Source organism: Molossus molossus, unplaced genomic scaffold (genome assembly GCF_014108415.1).
Source record: "Molossus molossus isolate mMolMol1 unplaced genomic scaffold, mMolMol1.p scaffold_m16_p_12, whole genome shotgun sequence".
In the NCBI taxonomy this organism is placed as follows: domain Eukaryota; kingdom Metazoa; phylum Chordata; class Mammalia; order Chiroptera; family Molossidae; genus Molossus; species Molossus molossus.
Genome location: NW_023425347.1, coordinates 44,514,517 through 44,539,999, shown reverse-complemented (window position 1 = coordinate 44,539,999; position 25,483 = coordinate 44,514,517). Strand labels below are relative to the sequence as shown.

The 25,483-nt window shown below is 40.6% G+C and overlaps 1 protein-coding gene and 1 pseudogene across 1 annotated transcript in view; both read left to right on the top strand.

Moving 5' to 3' along the window:
• Window positions 1-7,238: 7,238 nt before the first annotated feature.
• Window positions 7,239-8,009, top strand: LOC118626739 (annotated as a pseudogene).
• A 6,386-nt stretch (window positions 8,010-14,395) lies between these two features.
• The window catches only part of MIGA1 (mitoguardin 1), an 82,348-nt gene continuing 71,260 nt past the window's right edge, over window positions 14,396-25,483 (top strand). Inside the window, exons 1-2 of the mRNA XM_036256415.1 lie at window positions 14,396-14,457; window positions 20,513-20,626. Coding sequence (XP_036112308.1) covers window positions 20,528-20,626 — 99 coding nt within the window. The 5' untranslated portion in view covers window positions 14,396-14,457; window positions 20,513-20,527. The remainder of the gene's footprint in view (window positions 14,458-20,512; window positions 20,627-25,483) is intronic.

The following is a 25,483-nucleotide window of genomic DNA, read 5'->3' as shown; positions in this document are numbered from 1 at the left end:
ACCCCACCCTGTGGGCCACTGAAGTGCTAATTGAAGCTCATTAACAACCAGCATCTGCCCCACCCTCGGGAAATCCCCTTGTGCTGAGCACCTGAGGGAGTTTTTCAATCAACTGACAACCCAAAACTCATCAAGTAACCTCAACTGCTAGCCTCCAGGCAAAAAGCTAGAGGATGACAGTACCTTTCCTGGGCTGGCAACTTTAACCAGGAAAGTAAGACTTGACAGTGGTGTTTAACGTGGGTCCTCCCTCGCTCATCAAAACACAGGAGAGGGAGCCACAAACAGCAGAACACCAAAACCCACAAGGAAAAGTTGACAGGCTCCAAAGCCCACAGTAATAGCCAAAATGGTGAAACACAGAAACAGAAGCCAAATGAAAGAGCAAGAGACCTCCACTGAAGATGAGATCAATGTGGAGCAGTTAGGCATGTTAACAGAGCTAGAATTCAGAGCCATGATCTTGAGGAAGCTGAACAGCATGAGTAAGGCCATAGAGACACTGAAAATAAGCCAATTGGAAATTAAAAACCATCAAGAAGAGATAAAAAATGACATATCAGAAATGAAAAACACATTGGAAGGTTTAAAAAGCAGAGTAGAGGAAGCTGAGGACCGGATCAGTGAATTAGAAGACAGGGTAGAAAAAATCAACCAATCAGAAAAACAAAGGGAAAAAACTATTAAAAAACAGGAAGACAGCTTAAGAGAACTATGGGACAACTGGAAACGTAATAATATTCGCATCATAGGAGTCCCCGAAGAAGAAGAAAATGAGCAAGGGATAGAGAATATATTAAAAAAAATAGTGACAGAAAACTTCCCTAATTTGGTGAAGGAAGAAGGCATTCAAGTTTAAGAAGCACAGAGAGTCCCAAGTAAGAAGAACCCAAACAGGCCCACACCAAGACACGTAGTAATTAAAATGCCACAAATTAAAGACAAAGAGAGAGCCCTGGCCGGTTTGGCTCAGCGGTTGGAGCGTCCGCCTGCGGTCCGGAGAGACCCGGGTTCGGTTCCCGCTAAGGACATGTACCTCGGTTGCAGTTTGTGCCCGGCCCTGGTTGGTCGTGCGGGTGGCAGCCACTCGATGTGTCCCTTTCACATCGATGTTTCTCTCCTCTCTCTCTTCCTCTCTCTCCCTCCCACTCTATCTGTACAAAAAATGAAAAAAAAAAATTAAAAAAAATAAAGACAAAGAGAGAATCCTAAAAGCAGCAAGAGACAAGCAACAGGTTACCTACAAAGGAAACCCCATAAGGCTCTCAGCTGACTTCTCACAAGAAACACTACAGGCCAGAAGGGAATGTCATGAAGTAATCAAAGGCATGAAAAACAAGAATCTGAATCCAAGACTACTCTACCCAGCAAGGCTATCATTCAAAATAGAAGATCAAATAAAGAGCTTCCCAGACAAAAAAAGGCTAAGGGAATACATTAGCACCAAACCAGCACTGCAAGAAATGTTAAAAGGACTGCTGTAATTAGCAGTAGAAATGGGAAGAAAAATAGAACCACACTAAACAAAAATGGCAATAAATAAGTACATATCAATAATCACATTAAACATAAATGGATTGAATGCTCCCATAAAAAGAGAGAGTAGCTGATTGGATAAGAAAGCATGACTCATCTATATGTTCTTTACAAGAGACCCACCTCACAACAAAAGACTCATAGGTAGAAAGTGAAGGGATGGAAAAAAATTTTCCAAGCAAATGGAAAGCAAAAAAAAGCTGGGGTAGCAATTCTCATATCTGATAAAATAGATTTCAAAATGAAGACCATAACTAGAGACAAAGAAGGCCACTACATAATATTGAAAGGATCTATCCAACAGGAAGATATAACCTTGATAAACAAATATGCACCCAATATAGGAGCACCAAAATATATTAAAAATCTTCTGGAGGACTTCCAAGGAGAAATCGACAATAATACAATCATAGCAGGGGACTTCAACACCCCGTTGACACCACTGGATAGATCCTCTAGGCAAAAAATTAGCAAGGAAACAGAGACTCTAAATGAAGCACTAGACCAAATGGATTTAATAGATATCTACAGAGAATTACACCCCCAAACTACAGAATACACATTCTTCTCAAGTGCACATGGGACATTCTCAAAGATAGACCACATGATAGGACACAAACTAAATCTCTACAAGTTCAAGAAGATTGAAATCATATCAAGCATCTTCTCAGATCACAATGGCATGAAACTAGAAATCAATTGCAACAAGAACATGCAAAGACATTTCAACACATGGAGGCTAAATAGCATGTTATTAAACAATGAATGAGTCACCGAGGAGATCAAGGAAGAAATTAAAAACTTCCTGGAAACCAATGAAAATGAACACACAACAACACAGAATCTATGGGATGCAGCGAAAGCAGTTCTGAGAGGGAAGTTCATAGCACTACAGGCCTACCTCAAAAAACAAGAAAAACCTCTAATTGACTGTCTAACCTCACAACTTAAAGAATTAGAAAGCAAACAAAAAGAAAACCCCAGAGCAAGTAGAAGGAAGGAAATAGTAAAGATCAGAGCAGAAATAAATGACATAGAGACCAAAAAAACAATTCAAAGAATCAATGAAACAAAGAGCTGGTTTTTCGAAAAGATAAACAAGATTGATGGACGCTTAGCTAGACTCACCAAGAAACAAAGAGAGAGAACCCAAATACACAAAATCAGAAATGAAAGAGGAGAAGTAACAACCAACACCACGGAAATACAAAAGATCGTTAACAACTACTATGAACAACTATATGGCAACAAATTCGACAATCTAAGCGAAATGGACAAATTTCTAGAAACACACAGTCTCCCAAAATTAGACCCGGAAGAGATAGAAAACTTGAACAGACCAATAACAACTAAGGAAATTGAAGAGGTAATCAAGACTCTCCCAGCAAACAAAAGCCCAGGCCCAGATGGCTTCACGGGGGAGTTTTACCGAACATTCAAAAAAGAACTAACACCCATTCTCCTCAAACTATTTCAAAAAATTCAAGAAGAAGGAAGACTTCCAAACACGTTCTATGAGGCCAGCATAATTCTAATTCCAAAACCAGAAAAAGACACTACGAAGAAAGAAAACTACAGGCCAATATCCCTGATGAACATAGACGCCAAAATCCTGAACAAAATATTAGCAAATCGGATCCAGAAATACATCAAAAAAATTATTCACCATGACCAAGTGGGATTCATTCCAGGGATGCAAGGCTGGTACAATATTCGCAAATCAATAAACGTGATACACCACATAAACAAAATGAAGAATAAAAACCACATGATCATATCAATAGATGCTGAAAAAGCATTCGACAAAATCCAGCATCCATTTCTGATAAAAATGCTCAGCAATGTAGGAATAGAGGGATCCTATCTAGACATAATAAAGGCCATATATGAAAGACATACAGCCAACATAATACTCAATGGACAGAAACTAAAAACATTTCCATTAAGAACAGGAACAAGACAGGGGTGTCCACTTTCGCCACTCTCATTTAACATTGTACTGGAAGTCTTAGCCACAGCAATCAGACATGAAGAAAAAATAAAAGGGATCCAAATTGGAAAGGAGGAAGTGAAACTGTCATTATTTGCAGATGACATGATATTGTACATAGAAAACCCTAAAGACTCCATCAAAAATCTACTAGAGTTAATAAATGAATTTGGCCAAGTAGCAGGATACAAAATTAACGTCAAGAAATCGACGGCATTCTTGTACACCAACGATGAACTCACAGAAAGAGAAACTGAAAAAATAATCCCATTTACCATCGCGGCAAAAAAATTAAGATACCTAGGAATAAACTTAACCAAAGAAGTAAAGGACCTTTTTGCAGAAAACTACAGGTCATTGAAAAAAGAAATAGAGGAAGATATAAAAAAGTGGAAGCACATACCCTGTTCATGGATTGGAAGAATTAACATCATTAAAATGTCCATACTACCCAAAGCAATCTATAGATTTAATGCAATCCCCATCAAAATACCAACGACATATTTCATAGAACTAGAACAAATACTTCAAAAGTTCATATGGAACCAAAAAAGACCCCGAATAGCCACAGCAATCTTGAAAAAGAAGAACAAAGTAGGTGGGATCACAATACCAGATATCAGGTTATACTACAAAGCGACTGTAACCAAAACAGCCTGGTACTGGCACAAGAACAGGCATATAGACCAGTGGAACAGAACTGAAAACCCAGAAATGGACCCAAGGCAATACGCTCAATTAATATTTGACAAAGGTGGCAAGAGCATACAGTGGAGTAAAGACAGCCTCTTTAATAAATGGTGTTGGGAAAATTGGACAGCTACATGCAAAAAAATGAAACTAGACCATCAACTTACACCATACACAAAAATAAACTCAAAATGGATAAAAGAATTAAATGTGACCCGTGAATCCATAAAAATTCTAGAAGAAAATGTAGGCAACAAAATTTCGGACATCATACGGAGCAGAATTTTCACTGATACATCACCTAAGGCAACAGAAACAAAGGAAAAAATGAACACATGGGACTACATCAAACTCAAAAGCTTCTGCACAGCAAAAGAAACAATAATCAAAATGGAAAGGCAACCCATTGTATGGGAGAACATCATTGCCAATGATGTATCAGATAAGGGGTTAATTTCCAATATATGTAGAGTGCTCATACAACTCCACAAAAGGAAGACAAAGAACCCAATTAAAAAATGGGCAGAAGAGCTGAATAGACACCTCTCCAAACAGGACATACAAATGGCCAAAAGACATATGAAGAAATGCTCAACATCACTAATCATCAGAGAGATGCAAATTAAAACAACAATGAAGTATCACCTCACACCTGTCAGAATGGCCGCCATCAACAAATCATCAAACAACAAGTGTTGGCGAGGGTGTGGAGAAAAGGGGACTCTAATACACTGCTGGTGGGAATGCAGACTGGTGCAGCCGCTGTGGAAAACAATATGGTGTTAACCTCAAAAAATTAAAAATTGAACTTCCATTTGACCCAGTGATCCCACTGCTAGGAATATACCCTAAGAAGCCTGAAACACCAATCAGGAAGAATATATGTACCCCCATGTTCACAGCAGCACTATTTACAATAGCTAAGATCTGGAAACAGCTCAAGTGTCCATCAGTAGACGAATGGATAAAAAAGCAGTGGTACATATACACAATGGAGTACTATGCAGCTGTAAGAGAGAAAGATCTCTTATCCTTTGCGACGACATGGAGGGACCTGGAAAGTATTATCCTAAGCGAAAGAAGCCAAGCAGAAAAAGACAAATACCACATGATCTCACTCATATACGGAATATAATGAACATAATAGTCTGAGGAATACAGTAGACCCAGAAACATGGAAGTAGGGCACAAACTGACATCCCTCAGAAGAGGGGGTGGGGGGGTGGGAAGAGATAAACCACAGAACTTATATGCATATATGCATGACCAATGGACATGGAAAACTAAGCCGGGGACGGGGCGGGGTTGGGGTGGGGAGGGGGGTGCCAATGGGGTAAAAAAGGTAAAATATCTGTAACCAAAAAAAAATAAAATAAAATAAATAAATAAATAAATAAATAATTTATAAAAAAAAAAAAAAGTTGATCGAGACAGTGAAAATGCTACAGCGCATGCTCGGTTGTCTGAGTCAATTATACACCCCTGTATTACAATTAAAATTAAAATTACTGTACGTATGGACTGTAGGCCTACAGTTCAAGCACCTCAGGAATCCTTCAATGCCAGGTGCAACTGCTAGAGTCTGGAACCGATTAACCGTGGTAAATGAGGGACGACTGTACTTCCACTCAATAATAACTTGAGAAACTCAAGCAAAAAAGCATTAATTGTATATGTGTAAAATGTGGCAATACCATGTACTGTGGAAAGTCTAAGAATATAGTAAGTTTATCCATATGGCTTAGTCAGTTGTGTGAGAATAAGAATTGGAGAAGGCCCTGACTGGTTTAGCTCAGCACCAGCCCACACAAAGAAGGGTCTTATGTTCGATTCCCAGTCAAGGCACATACCTGGGTTGCAGGTTCAATCTCTGCCCCAGTTGGGGTTGTTTGAGAGACAACCAATTGATGTGTCTTTCTCACATTGACGTTTCTCTCTCTTCCTCCCTCCCTCCCTTCCACTCTATCTAAAAACAAAACGAAACAAAACGCAACCCCGGTCAGTATGGCTCAATGGTTGAGCGTCAACCCATGCACCAAGAGGTCGATGGTTCAATTCCTGGTGAGGGCTAAGGCCCAGGTTCCAGGCCTGATCCTCATTGGGGGGTACGCAGGAGGCAGCCAATCGATGTTCTCTCTCATCGATGTTGCTATCTCTCTCTCTCTAAAAAACAATAAAGAAAAAAATTAAAAAGAAATAAATACAAATAAAAAAGAACTGGGGAAGGAAAAAAAAATCAGTAAACTTTCCACTGACTATATGGGGGATAGAAACTAGGAAGTTTCATTCGTCTGTACAGATCCTCTTTATTCTTACCTGGAGTGTGTGTGTGTGTGTGTGTGTGTGTGTGTGTATGTGTGTGTGTGTAATTCCCTAGCATGTTTTTCTGACTCTAGTCTCAGTTTATTGTAATACAATGCCATGTTTCAGAATATAACTCTTTCTAAAGCACAAATCCAATCTTGCAACTCTTCAATGACTCCTTGTTGCTCCAGCGTTTTGTTTTGTTATTTCTTTTTCTCCCAGGGGCCTAGGATGAGACAAGTATGTTGCCTAGTGTGCAGTATCTAAGGATCTTGCACTTGCCTGAACCAGAGAGCACCTCTTCAAGTTGTGTGGCACCTACTTGTTTCATTGTAGTCCCTCATAGCTTTAGTTTGACCCAAATTTACTTCTCCTACCTCAACTCTTGTTATACCCAATTAAATACCCTGTCCTTTAGCTATTCTAATCTGCATCCTATTTTCCAGAAAGCCAAAATATTTGCTTGTGCCTCTCTTATTTAGTGCTGCTTTCCATAACCCTAAGTTTAGAATGCCTGTTGGAAAAAAAAAAAAGAATGCCCTTTCTCTCTTTTTTTTTAAATTTTATTTTTTGGTACGTGCCCCTAGCGGGAACAGAACCCAGGACTCTCTGGTCCGCAGGCCAAACTGACCAGGGCTGCCCTTTCTTTTAAAGGTGAACTCCACTCACCCCTCAAGAGTCACCACTTTGGAGAAGCCTTCGTCAACTCTTCCAGGACATGAAGGCCCTCCCTGTATTCTATGACATATTTTCTAGTGATGTTATACTGCTGATTATAAATTATACATTGTACCTTGTGCAACAGGTGTGGGTCACGCTCTTGCTAGCTCTCTTTCTTGGTTCAGCATCCCTCTCCCATGAAACCACAGAAATTGTCCCTGCTTCAGAACAGGTGTTGCCACAGCCACAAGCTGTGACAGGGTCTGGAACAGAATCTGACAGTGATGACTGAGTACCAGAGTTGATGTAACAAAATTCCACACAGACAACCACACAACAAACCCAGCAGGCAGCAGCAGCTAACACTGATGAAGAACCAAACAGGAAAGCAAAACACAGCCGGAGTGAAAAAAGGACATGGAAAGCTATGTCCACTGGATCTTCGACAGGTTACGAGGGTTACTAGGGTCACTATTTGGAAATCTAAGAATGTCTTTTTTGTCATCACAAAACCAGATATCTACAAGAGCCCAGTTTCAAACACATACATGGTTTTGGAGGAAGCCAAGATCAAAGATTTATCTCGGCAAGCACAGCTAGCAGCTGCTGAGAAATTCAAAGTTCAAGGTGGAAGTGTCTCAAACATTCAAGAAAATACACAGACTCCAACTGTACAAGAGGAGCGTGAAGAAGAGGTTGATGAAACAGATGTGGAGTTAAGGACATGGAATTGGTCATGTCAGAAGCAAATGTGTCCAGAGCAAAGGCAGTCCCAGCCCTAATGAATGGCAGTGATATTGTAAATGCTATTATGGAATTAACAATGTAACCATCTAAAAACAAGGAACATTTTTGTCATTTCAAAAGAGTAATTGCAGCTTGGTTTGAAGTTTGTAATTTTTTTTTTTTTTTGTATCCTCACCCGAGGACATTTTTTGTTCAGGTAGAATGGGAGGGAGAGAGAGGAAGAGAGAGAGAGAGAGAGAGAGAAACATCGACGTGAAAGGGACACATCGAGTGGCTGCCACCCGCACAACCAACCAGGGCCGGGGACAAACTGCAACCAAGGTACATGCCCTTAGCGGGAACCGAACCTGGGTCTCTCGGGACCGCAAGCTGATGCTCTAACCGCTGAGCCAAACCAGCCAGGGTGAAGTTTGTAATGTTTTTATCATTAATAAAGTTCTGGCTTTTTGTGGGATGAAAAATATAAATTATGCATCGTAATGTCATTACAGTTGACCTTTAAAAATCCAGAAATTAGGGTTTCCCACCCCCATGCAGCTGAAAATCCATGTGTAACTCTTGATTCCCCCGAAACTTAACTACAATCATTCATTTCTCAATATCTGAGGGGGATTGGTTCCAGGACCTTCCCCTACCCCCAACATCTGTGGGAATAGGGAATCTGTGGGAGTAGGGAATCCTCAGATGCTCAAGTTCCTTATATAAAATGTATAAAACAATGCATACAGGCATCTCTCCACATACATGGATTCCCAATCGTGGATTAAAAGTACTGTTGGTTGAATCCTGGGATGCAAAACCTGAGGACAATATGGGCCAACCTTATTGAAAAAAATCCACGCTTAAGTGTAACCTTGCAGTTCAAACTCATGTTGTTCCAGGGTCAACTGCATTATATGTTGCAATAATTCATTCACATTTCCATCTCCTGAATCAAATTATAGGCAGGGATTTTTCTTACTCATCCTAGTATTTCCAGTATTCAGCACATGCATGGCACAGTGTAGGAAATGGACAGCTCGATAAACCTGCTATTGAAAAGATGAATAAATGTGAAAATATGTAAGAAATAGAAAATATATTTTATAACTTGGGTAGACAGTGATTTTCTTTTTTTTATCCTCACCCGAGGATATTTTTTTCCATTTTTTGTTCAGATAGAGTGAGGAAGAGAGAGAGAGAGAGAGAAACATCGATGTGGAAGGGACACATCGAGTGGCTGCCACCCGCACGACCCAACCAGGGCCGGGGACAAACTGCAACCAAGGTCTGTGCCCTTAGCAGGAACTGAACCCAGGTCTCTCTGGACCACAGGCCAATACTCCAAACACTGAGCCAAACCAGCCAGGGCGACAGTGATTTTCTTATACTTTTCAAAATGTTCATCATTTGAATATATAGACAGCAGATGCAGGCAGCCCTTTGCATTTTATTAAGTTTAGAAATAGCACATGGTTTTTTAACTTTTTAAAATACTTTTGAAATGTTATTTTTAAATGTGCAAAACAGGAACTCTTATTTCCATGTGGTTTAATGTTAATGTTATTGTTCTTTATGTTAAAGTAACTTCAGAATAAACTGATTTACCTAAGGTCTTGCTAGAAAACATCTGCATTATTTACTATTTATTTTATATTTCGATATAAATGCCTCCCAATGGAATTCATGCCTGTTATTAGAGCAACACAGCATTTTGACCACTGATGCACTGCAGGGAAAGCATGATCATTCTCTGGCCTTAGATCTCTAGCTTTTACCTTTTTCATAATGTCTTTAAGCCTTGCTTTTGTGATCTAATACACTGCAATAATAATTTTTGGAGCCACAAATTAATTGGATTATAATTCACATGCTTTGCAGTTCATACATTTAGAGCATACAATTTAATATTTTAATATATTCACAGATTTGCACAAGTACCACAATCTAATTTTAGAACATTTCACCACCCGCAAAAGTAGTCCAACACACTTTAGCAGTCACCTCCCAACCCTTTCAGCCTGAGGCAACCACTAACCTACTTTCTTCCTTCCCTTTTTTTTTTTAAATCCTCACCCGAGGATACTTTTCCATTTTTGTTCAGATAGAGTGGGTGGGAGAGAGAGGAAGAGAGGGAGTGAGAGAAACATCAATGTGAGAGAGATTGACTGGTTGCCTTCCGCACAACCCCAAGGAGGGCCAGGGACAAACCACAACTGAGGTGCATGCCATTGACCGGAATCAAAGCTGCAACTCATTGGTCCGAGGGCTGATGCTCTAACCACTCAGCCAAACCAGCAGGGGCCACTAATCTACTTTCTATCTCCATATATTTACCTATTATGGATATTTCATATCAAAATATCATACAATATGCAATCTTTCATGACTGGCTTTTTTACTTAGCATATTTTCAAGTTTCATCCATGTTATAGCTTGTATCAGTACTTCACTCCTTGTATGGCCAAATAAATTTCCATATATGAATATACCACATTTTATTTATCAGGTCATCAGTTGACAAACATTTGGGTTATTTTCACTTTTTAGCTATTATGAGTAATGCTGCTATGCACATTCATGTACAAGTTTTTATGTAGCTCTATTTTCTCGTTTCTTTTGGGTATTTATTTTAAAATAATTTTAGATTTGTTTTGTTTGTTTGTTTGTTTTTTGTGGTATGTGCCCCTAGCGGAACCGAACCTGGGACTCTCTGGTCCGCAGGCCAACTCTCAACCACTGAGCCAAACCAGCCAGGGCTCTTTTGGGTATTATCTAGGTGTGGAATTGGGTCATATATTTAATATTTTGAGGAACTGAATCTGCGATATTTGAATGTATATAGAATAGATGTTTTAAATTAGCATCTAGAATCGTACTCTGAGTTCTAGATGCCTTGGTTGGCTTAGTTCTGACTTGTAGAGGAGTCCTGTCAAACACTTTTGGGTGGGTGATGAGAACAATAGCCAGTATAAGCCCTATGGCATTGTGTGGATTTGAAAAGAGGCTCTGAGTTAATTCTGGGGACTCTGCCAGGTTTTCAGTAGTTAATGGAAAAAGTAATTGGATATGTGACTTACCTAAAAGAATTCATCTACTTAGGTGATGTCTTTGTTTTTAACTTCTCAAAGTGCTAGACTTTGGTCAGGCTTAATGTTGTTACTTGATAAGTGCTGTTTCCACGAATAATTCATGAAGTACACTGACCATATATTGTTTCAGCTACAGTGAGCAGTGATCCTACATATCCAAAATAAAATATCAAATACACCCAATCCATGCAGTTAAATCTGACTTTGGTGCTTTCTGCTTGTGGCCCACTCCAAAATGCTGGCTCTTTCCTTACAGGGCCTTTTGGTGGGTCCCTCAATGACTGCTCACAGTGCGGGGGACCTCTCTCTGTTTCATTTCCTAACAGTGGGGTGGGGGGGGGAGTCTGTGGCTAACCACTTAGATGGTCCACTTAGCTTCGGGTTTGGAAATACAACCTTTTAAGATAATTTAAGCCTGGCTAACTTCATTGGCATTTATATGGCCCACAGGAAAAGTTTTCTTGCAAAATTGCAAGTACACACCACTTCCGCAACCCTCTCTCTCTGCTCTGCCATCAAAGGCCTCTTTGGAAAGTCTATTTATTGACTTTAGACTTTTCCAGGTGACATAAACTGACGGGCACAGAGGTCAAGTTGTCTGAGTTCCTTAAGGCTCCTTTGCTTGACTTGCGGTGGGGGTAGGATGGGATAAGCACTCTGTTCTCCCCACTCTTGGGGAAGAGGAAGGAAAATGCACAGCACTCCTGAAAACTACCACCTGGGCATTTTCATTCTCCACTCTTTCTTTTTAAATTTTTTTTTCTTTATTGACTTTAGAGAGAGAGAGAGATAGAAACATCAATGAGAGAGAACATTGATCGGCCGCCTCCTGCATGCCCCCCTCACTGGGGATTGGGCCCACAACCTGGGCATGTGTCCTGACCTGGAATCGAACAGGTGACACCCCCACCCCACCCCCGTGCATGGCTCTACACTCAACCCCTGAGCCACACCGGCCGGGCATTCTCCAGTCTTTTTTGACCTGTTCTTCCATTTAATTCCCTGGAAGTACATGAGGACGGAGGATTGTTAAATGGGCTTTATGTTCTCTTAGCATATCCTGTGAACTGGTCTAGCATCCTTTTTCAGAATGCCAGAGGCACTTGGCATCTATTTTTCTTAACTATGGAGCTTCTGCCAAAGACATAAAAAAGTCCCACTTAAAATGCCATTTATCTTAGAAGTATTTGCCAGAATTGTTCTAAATTTTTAACCATTTTTTTGGAATCATGGAATCCTTTGACATTCTGGTAAAGCCTGTGGACTCCTTTCTCAAAGTAATGTTTCTATGTGTATAAAACAAAATACTGTATATAGGATTACAAAGGAAACCAATTATTTGGAAATAGAGTTTTATTCTCGGAGTCTATGGAGACACAAGTAATCCAAGTTAAAAACTTACATAATAATCTACATTCTTTACAATTATCATTACATTTATCTTCCCAACACTTCTACAAGGAAACTGGGGCATAATGAGGCTAAGTGCCTTGCCTAAGACCACATAAGTGACAGAGAAAGAATTCACATTTTGACATTGTCCACCTGTGGCTGCATCCATGTGGAATACCCTATCCTATGGTTGAAGCCACTATTTGCTTGGTTTTCTTTCTTTCTTTTTTTTTTTTATCCTCACCCAAGGACATTTTTCGATATTTTGTTCAGATAGAGTGGGAGGGGGAGAGAGAGAGAGAAACATCGATGTGAAAGGGACACATTGAGTGGTTGCCACCCACACAACCCAACCAGGGCTGGAGACAAATGCAACCAAGGTACATGCCGTTGGTGGGAACTGAACCCAGGTCTCTCCGGACCACAGGCCAACGCTCTAACCGCTGAGCCAAACTGGCCAGGGCTGCTTGGTTTTCTTTTGTTTGTAGCTAACAAGATCCTGATATACCCACCAATGATTAAGATTGAGTATTCTGGCAACCCAGGAGAATGGAGGCTTGGAGCAAATTACATTGATTTAAAAAATAAATAAAATATGGCACTTCTTATTCTCCTATTAGAGTAAAAGTGGTACCCAGTGTTACATCTCTCTCATGTTTGCTGTGGAATTAAAGGGGATAATGTTCTTAGAAAGGTCGCATTAAGTGGTAGTGATCATTATTACTGCTTTTCCCATTAGATGGAATGTTTGGAAGTTGTGGGAAACAGGGAGGAGGCAGAAGAGAGGAGATGGGAGAATAAACAAAAATAGCTGTACAGATTCCAGGTTCTTCAACTGTCAACAGAACATTTACTTTATAAATTTAAAATATTTCCACATAGAACTCAGTTTGTGCATTTTTACTTATTATTTATCTAGTAACATCACACATTACTATTGCCATTCTCCCTATTTTCCATTTTGAAAACTAACAGAAAGAATTGTTCATTATAGTTCCTTAGATAGGAATAGTAACATTTGCTCTCATGTTTTAACTATCTTTATAAAATTACTTTGGCCTTTCACCACAGTATTTTTATTTATTAAAAAGATTTTTTTTCTTTATTGATTTTAGAGAGAGAGGAAGGGAGAGGGAGAGATAGAAACATCATTGAGAGAGGACATCGGCTACCTCCTGCATGCCCCCCACTGGGGATCAGGCCCACAACCTGGGCATGTGTCCTGACCTGGAATCCAACTGGCGACCTCTTGGTGCATGGGCCAGCGCTCAGCCACTGAGTCACACAGGGCGGAGCTCACCACAATATTTTTAAACTGGCAGTTCTGATGGTTTGGGCTTGGGACTGCACATAGAAACAGCATCTGGGTTTGTTGTCCTACCCCCTACAGTTTACTGTATATTAAACAGTGCCTCAGAGCAGTGAGCACCCTGCCCAACCCCTCATAGCTGGCCATATTCCCATTATTTGGTAGCCTAATTCAGTATGAAATGTGGAGAAAAGCTAAAGAGTAATTTAAATCAATAACTTCATTATAATATAGGGTTGGAATGTCTCTGAATATTCATTCGTTTAGGGGTCAAGGGGCCATAGTAGTACAAGTTCTTAGTCTGTAATCTATGGATTGGTTTCTGGCATCTGAACCTTATATATATAATTTTTTCTTTTAATACTGTATAAGGATGTGTCTATGTACAATTTTCTGAGGGAGAAGCCCCATATTTTTCACCAGATTATCAGAATGATCCTAGATCCCACAAAAGGTTATGAACAATACATACGAGTTCTTGACAGCATTTTAAAGGGATGCAATTCTTCTCATCTAGTTTCTACATTGACCTGGCAAGGGCACGGGTGGGGATTGGCCTCACCGAAATAAAAATGGCAGGAGCTGCTTCACACGCAGCCCCTCACGCGGAAAGGCTAGCCGGCCCCCGCCACAGTCTCTCCACCTTCCCACTCCTGACCCCGGAAGGACTCCGCCCTCGTGGCCAAGCTGCGGCTGCTCGGCTCCCGGCTGCAGCGGGGAAGCAGGCGTGGGCCGGCGGCACCTGCCTGCAGCGCCAGGTACGCGGGGCGGGGGAGGGGGTCGCGACGCCCGCGGGACAGGGGCGGCGGGCGGGGCGGGGTGGGGGCGGGGTCTGCTCGCGGTTCTCGGCCCTGCGGTTCCGTGAGCGCGCCGGAGCAGCGGAAAGCCGGAGGACTCCCGGCACCAGCGGGAGGCCCGCAAGCGGAGCGCTGAATCAGGATGAGCTCGCCACCGCTCCGACCCCAAGTGAGGGTCTGGGCGGCAGAGCCGGGGGCGAGCTCCTCCTTTGATCCTCTCGGTAAAGGAAAAGGGAGACTGCAAAGGACAGCTCGGTGGGTGGTCAGGAGTCCTGCCCGAGGTGGGGCAGCTGGCGTGGTCCAAGTTTCTGCCTGAATGCCGGTGATTTGAGCAGGGAGCGGTTTGGGATCGGGAAGATTACGCTTTCCAAGAAGATGCTTTAGCATCAGGATTGTCGTGTCGGAGCCCTTCTGTAAATAAAGTTGTTCGATTATTTTCTGGAGGATAACTCTTACAAGATCTTGCACTTGCGCAGACCTTTATCATTATTTTAATTTTATCATTATTGCAAGTAAGCATTTTTTGCTGTTTATCTTCTCAGAGTTAGGTTGTACAGATTTATGCTTCAGGTCCAAATTTGGGGGGTATTTCAGACTTTCATTCTGGCTTTGATTATAAATTCAAGCTGTAAAATAGAATTTTAGGGTGTTTAAGAAGCAAACTCTACTTATGACACTTTTTTTTTTTTTTTTTTTAACTCTCCAGTCGTTAGAATGGAGACAAACGAGCAATATTACGTAGTACAATATTTTTGGTGATGTTTTTAGACCCTGTCTACAAATGTGAATAGTCATGAAACTGCCTTCATGTTTATTTTAATTAATACATATGAAAGCAACTGAAGTGACTGGTTTTTAACAGTTGTTCAGTTATTAATGGTTAAATTTGGAATCACTTCCCCAGTGAGTTTAAATGAAAGGTAATGAGGTAGTTAGAATGCAAAACTACAGATTTGTCAGAATTCAGGTAAGAAAACCCTTGCAGCAAATTGGAGTGTTTATTTGCTTTCCCCTCTGCTTAAAAATGTGGAATCCCCTATTATGGAAAAAATCACTCGGGGTGAATTACTCTCGGTATTTTTTCTTTTTAATGCTGTAGCATAGATGGCTTAATGATCTAGTGTCCATTTAATTACTAAACACTTTTCCCAAAAAGAAGTCAGTTGTGGGGGTGGGGTTGAATAAATGTGCTTTTTTTTCTTTCTTTTTAGTGTAGCATTTGAAAAAACTAATGCATGCAGGGCATTTTTGTTAAAAATCAAGTAGTAGAGGACTTACAGGGAAAAGTAGTGGTTCCCTGCCCACCCTTCCAAAACCCCTAGCCTCATTACCCTGAGGACCATTTTCCACTTGTTTAACTGTTTTGATATGGTTTCCCTTGTATTTCTCTTTAATGTCTATGTCACAGGTTTGTTTGATTTTTTTTTTTTTTTTTGGTTTGGATAAATATACTGTACTTGAGTTAGAACTAATTATACTGAGCCTAAACATTGTAATTGAATATGCTTGAGGGTGAATTAAATTTACATTGTGTCACTAATAGGGAAGAGGGTAAGTATTAGTAGTAGCAGTAACCCACCCTAAAAGTATTACTGTGTTTGATATGAAACGAAACTACTTCATCAGTGGTTTTTATACTTGTCCCAAAAAGGGCGTGTGGGGGGGTAATTAACAGAAGGAAATACTCTGCTGCAGTCCAGAAAAATAGAGCAGAGAAAATAATATGCAGAAATGTAAGACTTATAGAAAGTATAGCAAATAAAGTTTTATTTTATTTATTTATTTTATCCTCACCTGAGGACTTTTTTTGTTTGTTTGTTTGTTTGTTTTTTATCCTCACCTGAGGATATTTTTCCATTTTTTGTACAGATAGAGTGGGAGGGAGAGAGAGGAAGGAGAGAGAGAAACATCGACGTGAAGGGACACATCGAGTGGCTGCCACCCGCACGACCAACCAGGGCCGGGGAAAAACTGCAACCGAGGTACGTGCCCTTAGCGGGAACCGAACCCGGGTCTCTCCGGACCGCAGGCCGACGCTCTAACCGCTGAGCCAAACTGGCCAGGGCTGAGGCCTTTTTTTTTGCATTTATCTTCAGATAGAGCAGGAGGGAGAGAGGGAGGAAGAAGGAGAGAGACACATTGACTGGTTGCCACCCACACCACCCCAACCAAGGCCGGGGACAAACTGCAACTGAGATACATGCCCTTAGTGGGAACCGAACCCGAGACTCTCTGGTCCACAGGCCGACACTCTAACCGCTGAGCCAAACTGGTCAGGGTTATTTTATTTTATTCTTATCCTTACCTGAGGACATTTTTTTTTTTTTTTTCATTTATCTTCAGATAGAGCGGGAGGAAGAGAGAGAAAGAGAGACTGGTTGCCACTCACATGACCCCAACTGGGGCTGGGGACAGACTGCAACTGAGGTACGTGCCCTTGGCAGGAACCGAACCCGGGACTCTCTGGTCCACGGGCCGATGCTCTAACCGCTGAGCCAAAGCAGCCAGGGGGCAAATAAAGTTCAATAGAGGGATTGTTGGTCATTCGTTTTTCTCTTTGGTAATATTTATATAGCACTATCCAAGGAAAATAAATATTAAATTTAGTAGGCATAAACATACTGGAGAAGCCTATATTCTGTTGCACCAGAGATAGTTCTCAGGCTTTTTCTTGGCCTGCAAGACCCATTAAATTTGTACTTACCAGAAAGCCTTTATGACTTATTATTAATTCAGCTCCCTATAGTCTTTTATTTCAGAGAGGGTATGTTTTTATTTATTTATTTTTATTTTTGTTACAGATGGTTCTCCTTTTTCCTCCATTTATACCCTCCTCCCAGTCCCCCCACCCCAGCACTGTTGTCTGTGTCCATGGTTACACATACATGCATATAAGTTGTGTAGTTTAAGAGAGGGTTATTATTATTATTTTTTTTTATCTTTATTATTGAATGTATTACAGATGTTCCTCATTTTTCCCCCATTGACCCCTTCCTCCCCACTCCCGCCCCCTTCTGCCTTTTCCCACACTGTTGTCTGTGTCCATTGGTTACATATAAGTTTTTTTATTTATTTCTTCCCACCCCAACAGGCCCTTCCCTTTCAGGTTTGTCAGTCTAACAGTTTGTACTTCTTGATACCTTCACCTTTTTCACCCCTTTCCCCAACCTCCATCCCATCTGGCAACCAACAAAATGTTCTCTGTATCTATGAGAATGTTTCTGTTCTGCCTGTTCATTTTGATTGTAGATTCCATTGTCGATAGATATGTATTCATTGCCTTTTTGTTCATATATTTTATCTTTTTCTTCAAAAAGACCCTTCAACATTTCATATAATAATGGTTTGGTGGTGATGAACTCCTTTAACTTTTTCTTGTCTGGGAAAGTCTTTATATGGCCATCGATTCTAAATGACAGCTTTGTGGGATACAGTAATCTTGGTTGTAGATTCTTGCTTTTCATCACTCTGAATATTTATTGTCACTCCCTTCTGGCATGCAAAGTTTCTTTTGAGAAATCAGCTGACAGCCTAATGGGAACTCCCTTGTAGGTAACTAGCTGCCTTTCTCTTGCTGCTTTTAAGATTCTCTCTTTGTCTTGAACATTTTGGATTTTGATGATGATGTGTCTTGGTGTGGGCCTCTTGGGGTTCATCTTGTTTGGGACTCTCTGTGCTTCCTGGACTTGTATATCTGTTTCCTTCACCAAGTTAGGGAAGTTTCCTGCGATTATTGTTTCAAACAGACTTTCCATTTCTTGTTCTTTCTCTTCTCCTGGCATCCCCAAGATGCGAATGTTGGCACACTTGAAGTTGTCCCAGAGGCTCCTTATACTATCCTCAGTTTTTTCAATTCTGTTTTCTTTTTGCTGTTCTGATTGGGTGTTTTTTGCTTCCTTAGATTCCAAATCGATGATTTGCTTCTTGGTTTTACCTACTCTACTATTCAATCTGTGTAAGTTATTTGTTATTTCAGTTAGTGTCTCCTTCATTTCTGACTGTGCCTCTTTCATTTCTGACTGGTCCTTTTTTATGCTCTTGAGGCCCTCACTAAGTTCGCTGAGGTTCTCACTAAGTTCATTGAGCATCCTTATAAACAGTATTTTGAACTCAGCATCTGTTAGGTTGTTTATCTCCATGTTGCTTAGTTCTTTTCCTGGGGTTTTCTTCTGTTCTTTCATTTGTGATCTCTTTCTTTGTCTCCTCATTTTGGCCGCCTCCCTGTGTTTGTTTCTATGTGTTACTTAATGAGAGGTATGAGGCTATCTGAGACCAGATGCTGCTTGTTTGAAAGAATTTAGGAAAACCTGAAGTAGGATCCAAGACAGGCCAATCCTATGGTAAAGCAACTGGCAACAGCTTGGGTGGGCCTGAAAATTGGGTGGGGTGGGCCTGAAAATTGGGTGGGGTGGGGCGGGGCGGGGCCTCAGGGAGTCACCAGGGCAGGGCTACCAGTGTGAGCCAGGTTGCTGGAGTCCCAGATTTGACCACTGTCTGCCACTCCAGGGAAGGGCTCACCAAAGGAACAAAGGCCTCTGACAACATGTGTGTTCCGGAGAAAGCCCCGTCTCCAGCCCTCGCTCCAGTGCCAAACAGCTCAGTTCTTCCCTGTATGTTTCTGGTGCCCCTCGAGCTGCCTCCCCTCCAAGCTTAGAGGAAGTGAGTCTGATAATTGCGTGTGCGGGCCCTTTAAGAGGAGCTGCCTGGGGCTCCAGCCGCCTCAGCCTCCCTGAGCCTCAGTTCCTGCTGGTTTTTCCAGCCAGAAGTTATGGGGACTTCTCTCCCTGGCACTGGAACCCTGAGCGGGGCGCCTGGTGTGGGACGGGGACCCCTCAGTCCTCAGGAAGGACCTTCCCAGCTGAGGTGTCCTCCTGATTTTTATCCGCCACACGTGGGTGTGGGACCAGCCCTTCCGCCTCCGCCCCTCCTACCAGTCTCAATGTGGCTGCTGCTTTAATTTCATAGTTGTAGGACTTCCATTCAACTTGATTTCAGGTGCTTTTGAATGATGGTTGTTCAGTAGTTTAGTTGTAACTTTGATGTGGTTGTGGGAGGACTCCCTACGCCACCATCTTGACCAGAAGTGTCGAGAGGGTATGTTTTGATAGCGTAAGTCTTCCTTCACTAGATAGTATATTTCCTTACTGTAAATGAATAAATTTATAAACTAATTTATACAGCAATACTGTGTGAATTTGTTTAATATGTGTCTGGCTTGGTACACTGATAAAATTGGGTTTCTAGTGCTACAAAGCCTAGACCCAGACCCTGAACCATTATGTTTCAGTCAAGGTTCTGCCACCTTTAAGGAAGGGTCTCCCTGAGTCCTGGCCTACTTGGCTCAGCGGTTAGAACGTCGGCCTGTGGACCAGAGAGTATCGGTTCAGTTCCCACTAGGGGCACATACCAAAGGAAAAAAAAAAAAAAAAGCTAAGGGTCTCCCTGAGTGACAGCTGCCTCATCTGTAGACATCTGACTTTCTTTGGTTTCTGTAGAAATAGGCATTAAAACAATATCTAAATTTTATAGCATGTATATGATACCTTTTTAAAGATCTTTAAAATAGGACAATAAATGAATGAGTTCTGAAGTTCAGTGAACTTTGAGGTTCCCTTCTAGCTCCAGGAATGATGATGCCAATCAAATTCCTTTCATTACCCACCCCCACTGTTATTTGAAGGAGATAAGTGAGAAGAAACAGATTTTAAAGTATTATGTAAAAGTTGAGATGTTTATTCAACTGGGAAAGGCAGACTCTAGAACCTGCAGTTTTCCAAGGAAAATTTACTACCTGAACTCAAAGTTCAAATCTCATTCATTTACTTTTTGGCTGCTTTGGTGATTAATAAGTAAACATTTAACTCAAGTAATTTGGCTCAGAATGTTATTTTCTTCAGGTAAATGTAATATCATGAATTATTAACTGCAATAAAAAGCTGATAGAGTTAAAATTTTAATTTGGTAGAGTAACCAGAAATATTTGTGGTTAATATATTTTTATGTTTCATTTAAGAAGATTAGAAGAGGCGTCATGTCAGAAGAAACAGTAAGCGAATCACAGTTTTCCTTGAAGACGGTAGCACGAAGAGTGTTTGATCGTCCTCTGTCTTGGTACTCTTCTCTCTCCCAGGTAAGAAATTGTGCAGCTAACATGAATTGAATAATAAGTTTATTGCTCAGGGCATATTTTGTTTACAGTGTTTAAAATTTAAAAAAATATATTTTTAATGATTTTTTTTAGAGAGAGAGGAAGGGAGAGAGAGATAGAAATATCAATGTGAGAGAGAAACATGCATCAGCTGCCTCCTGCATGCCCCCTACAAGGGATCAAGCCTGCAACCTGGGCATGTGTCCTCACCAGGAATTGACCGGGTCCTCTCAGTCCATGGGACAATGCTCAATCCACTGAGTCACACTGGCTGGACAACAGTGTTTAAATTTTAATTGAGGTTTTAAATGGTTCAGTCAAAATGTTTGTTAAAGTAGTTTAAAACTTACTTGGCTTTATTTTGTGTTTTTTTTGTTGTTGTTGTTATATTCATAACTCTTAAAAGGGATCGTAACTTTTAAATAATCTTCCTACCTTGCCCTGGCTGGGTGGCTCAGTTGGTTGGAACATGATCCTGTATACCACAAAGGTTGCAGGTTTGATTCCCTGTCAAGGCACATACCTAAGTTGTGGGTTTGATCCCTGGCTGGGTTGTGTATGGGAGGCAACTAATTGATGTTTCTCTCTCTACCACACCCCCTCGCTCAGAAATCAATGAACATCTCCTCCGGTGAGGATTAAAAAAAAAGCCCTGGCCAGTTTGGCTTAGCAGTTAGAGCGTCAGCCTGCGGTCCAGAGAGACCCGGGTTCGGTTCCTGCTAAGGGCATGTACCTCGGTTGCAGTTTGTCCCGGCCCTGGTTGGTTGTGCGGGTGGCAGCCACTTGATGTCTCCCTTTTATGTCGAGATAGTTTCTCTCTCTCTCTCTCTCTCTCTCTCTCTCTCTCTCTCTCTCTCTCTCTCTCTCTCTCTCCCTGCCTCCCTCCCACTCTATCTGAACAAAAAATGGAAAAATGTCCTTGGGTGAGGATAAAAAAAAAAATCTTTCTACCTTAAGTGAATATACACAGTCCATTACAGTTATTTTCAGTGAATTGTTATTCGAATTGACCTTTTTCACTATTTAAAAAAAATTTTTTTTTCTTTATTGATTTGAGAGAGAGAGGAAAGGAGAGGGAGAAAGAGATACAAACACCGATGAGAAAGAACATCAACCAGCCGCCTCCTGCATGCCCCCCACTGGGGTTTTGGAACCTGGGCATGTGACCTAATTGAACCAGTGACCTCTTGGTGCATGGGTCGATGCTCAACCACTGAGCCACATTGGCCGGGCTTTTTTCACTATTGTTTAAAAATATTTATATACTGATTTGAGAGAGAGAGAGGAAGAAAGAGAGAGAGAGAGAGAGAGAGAGAGAGAGAGAACAATTTTGTTGTTCACTTATTTATGCATTCATTGGTTGGTTCTTGTTTGTGCTCTGACTGGGGATCGAACCCATAGGATGACACTGTAACCAACTGAGCTACCCAGCCAGGGCCTCACTATTATAATCTTTTAATTTTAATTTTATTTTATTGTGGTAAAGTGTACATAATGCAAAATTTATCATTTTAACCACTTTTAAATGTGTGATTCAGGAGCGTTAGGTGCATTCACATTGTTGTGCGAGGCATCTCCAGAATGCTTTCATCTTCTAAAACCGAAACCTACACCCATCACACAGCCACTCTCCTCTCCTCATCCCATTAGCCCCTGAAACCACTACTCGACTTTGTTTCTAAGAATTTGGTACTTCATAAGCGGAATTACACAGTATTTGTCTTTTTGTGACTGGTTTATTTTACCCAGCATAAAGACCTCAAGGGCCCTGGCCAATTTGGCTCAGCGGCTGGAGCGTCGGCCTGCGGTACAGAGAGACCTAGGTTTGGTTCCCGCTAAGGGCACGTACCTCGGTTGCAATTTGTCCCCGGCCCTGGTTGGTCGTGCGGGTGGCAGCCACTTGATGTGTCCCTTCACATCGATGTTTCTCTCTCTCTCTCTCTCTTCCTCTCCCTCCCGCTCTATCTGAACAAAAAATAGAAAAATGTCCTCGGGTGAGGATTAAAAAAAAAAAAAAGACCTCAAGGTTTATTCACATTCAGGTTTATTCACATTCACATGTGTCAGATTTTTCTTCTTTTTCCAGGTTGAATGACATTTGATTATATGTATATACCATATTTTGTTTATTTATTCATCTTATCGCTGGACATTTGGGTTGCTTCTACATGGTTCAAAAATTAAAACCACACACATACATATTCACATATGGAGATATTTTACTCTATCTCAATCCCCTCTACTTAATACTTTCAGGGTTTCTTTATTCAAATATCAGCAAAAGCAATTGTATGTTCTTATTTTCTTCTTTTCCTTATAGAAGGTAGCATATTGTAGCTTACCTGTGTTCTTGTTTTTTTGTTCTTATTTCCTGGATAGTTTTTCATATTAACCTATGTAGGTCTTTTTCTTTTTTTTTTTTTTTTATTATTATAGCTACATAATGTCTCTATACATGGGAATTTGGGTTGTGTCTGATTTTATGCCGTTACAAACAGTGTAGTAGTGAATACGTGAATAAGCTTGATATACTTCAATTCTTACAGGTATAGATACAGGAAAAAGTTTTAGAACAAAGAGCATATATGTATTTGAATTTTGATAGATATTACCAAATTACCCTCCACAGGGCACTGTTTTGTACTCCCCAAATTTTGAAATTTTTGCCAACTGATAGGTGAGAATGGTATTTCACCATGGTTTTAATTTTTATTTTTGTTATATGTTAGGTTGAGCATTTTCTCATAGATTTTTTTGTTTGTTTGTTTTGTTTTTTTCCTCACCTGAGGACATTTTTCCATTTTTTGCACAGATAGAGTGGGTGGGAGAGAGAGGAAGAGAGAGAGAGAGGGAAACATCGATGTGAAAGGGACACATCGAGTGGCTGCCACCCGCACGACCAACCAGGGCCGGGGACAAACTGCAACCGAGGTACATGCCCTTAGCAGGAACCGAACCCAGGTCTCTCCGGACCGCAGGCGGATGCTCTACCCGCTGAGCCAAACCGGCCAGGGCCATTTTCTCATAGATTTAAGAGCAATTTGTATTCATTTTGAACATTTTGAAGGTTTTTTTTGTTTTTAAAGATTGGTAAATTACTTTTGAGATTGGCTATACCAGCCCACAATCTCACTAGTATACTTGACAATGTCTATTTTTTCACAGTCTAGATATAAAAAAAAAAACTTTATTAACATTTTATATGTATTTTTTATGAATTATTTTTGTATCCTTTGCCATACTGATTCTACTATACCACTTGCTTTTTAATCCTAAGAATAAATTTCTGAGGCCAGGACTATTGCCCAACTTGTTCCATGGAATATTTTTTAAAAATGATATAAAGGATCATTGCAGGTAAACTTGAAGATCCATTCTTTACTCTCAGTCATGGTACATAGTATCCAAAACTTATTCCATGGTGTAGAACACACTAAGTGGGTCACCAAACTACAGCCTAGGGGCCTAATCAAGGCTACCACCCATTTTTGTAAGTAAAGTATTATTGGTACACAGCCATGCTCATTTGTTACGTATTATCTGTGATTGCTTTTGCATTGCAACAGCAGAGTTAAGTGGTTGCAGTAGAGACCGTATGTTCCACAAGTCTAAAATATTTACTACCTGACATTTACCGAAAAATTTTTTTGACCTCTGTACTAAGAGAGCAGGCTATAGTTTGAATACCATCAAAGGACCAAGAAAGGACCAGGAAAAAGGTCAGAGTTCTTGATTGAACAGTCAGTAGTGTTAGAATTGGACTGACTTTGTATGAAAAACACAAACATGAGGTTTCCTGGCTGGTGTGGTGCAGTGGATTGAGCATTGTCCCATGCACCAAGAGGTTGCCAGTTGGATTCTCAGTCACGGCACATGCCTGGGTTGTGGGCTCGATCCCCAGTAGGGGATGTGCAGGAGGCAGCCTATGGATGTATCTCTCTCACATCAATGTTTCTTTCTCTTTCTCCCTCTCCCTTCTTCTCTCTCTAAAAATCAATAAAAATATATTTTTTTAAAAAAAAGCATGAGATTTTTGTTGTTGTTGTTTATTTGTTCAGTCTCAAAAAATAAATAATCCATGTTGGATGTGATTCATTTATATAATTAATTATAATATAATTATTATATAATATAATAATAGGGAAATGTCATTGTGACTAAAGTAATTTCAACACATGATACATAACCATGAATTTAAACACATATGATGTATTTTGATTAATTTCCAACACTGGAATTGTGTGATAAGTAACTTAACCTCTTTATTTTTTTGTTATTATTTTTTAAATCATCACCCAAGGATATTTTTCTATTTATTTTCAGATCAAGTGGGAGGGAGGGAGAGCGACAGAGAGAAAAAGACAGAGAGAGGGGGAAAGGAACATCGACGTGAGAGGGACATTGACTGGTTGCCTCCCGCATGACCCTGACCAGGTTGAAGGCAAACCACAACCGAGGTACATGCCCTTGACTAGAATTCAACCCACGACTCTGGTCCGCAGGCCGATGCTCTAACCGCTGAGCCAAACCGGCCAGGGCACTTAACCTCTTTGGAACAAATTTTTATCATCTACATAGCACACAGTAACAATGACTGAGCACCCCAATAAGTGTTAATTCCTATTTTACTTCCCTGTGTTATTTATTTGAGGAATAATACATTTTCCAAGTATTTTTTCTTGCATTTAATGAATACATGCTCTAAACAAAATACTTAATTCTCTTTAGCTTCTGTGGTTTCCTTAAGGGTTGTTTTGGTAAATTACAATATATCATGTTAATACAAATAAACTGTTTTTCAGTTGGAAATCACCACATGAAGGGGTAAGTAGTTTAGTT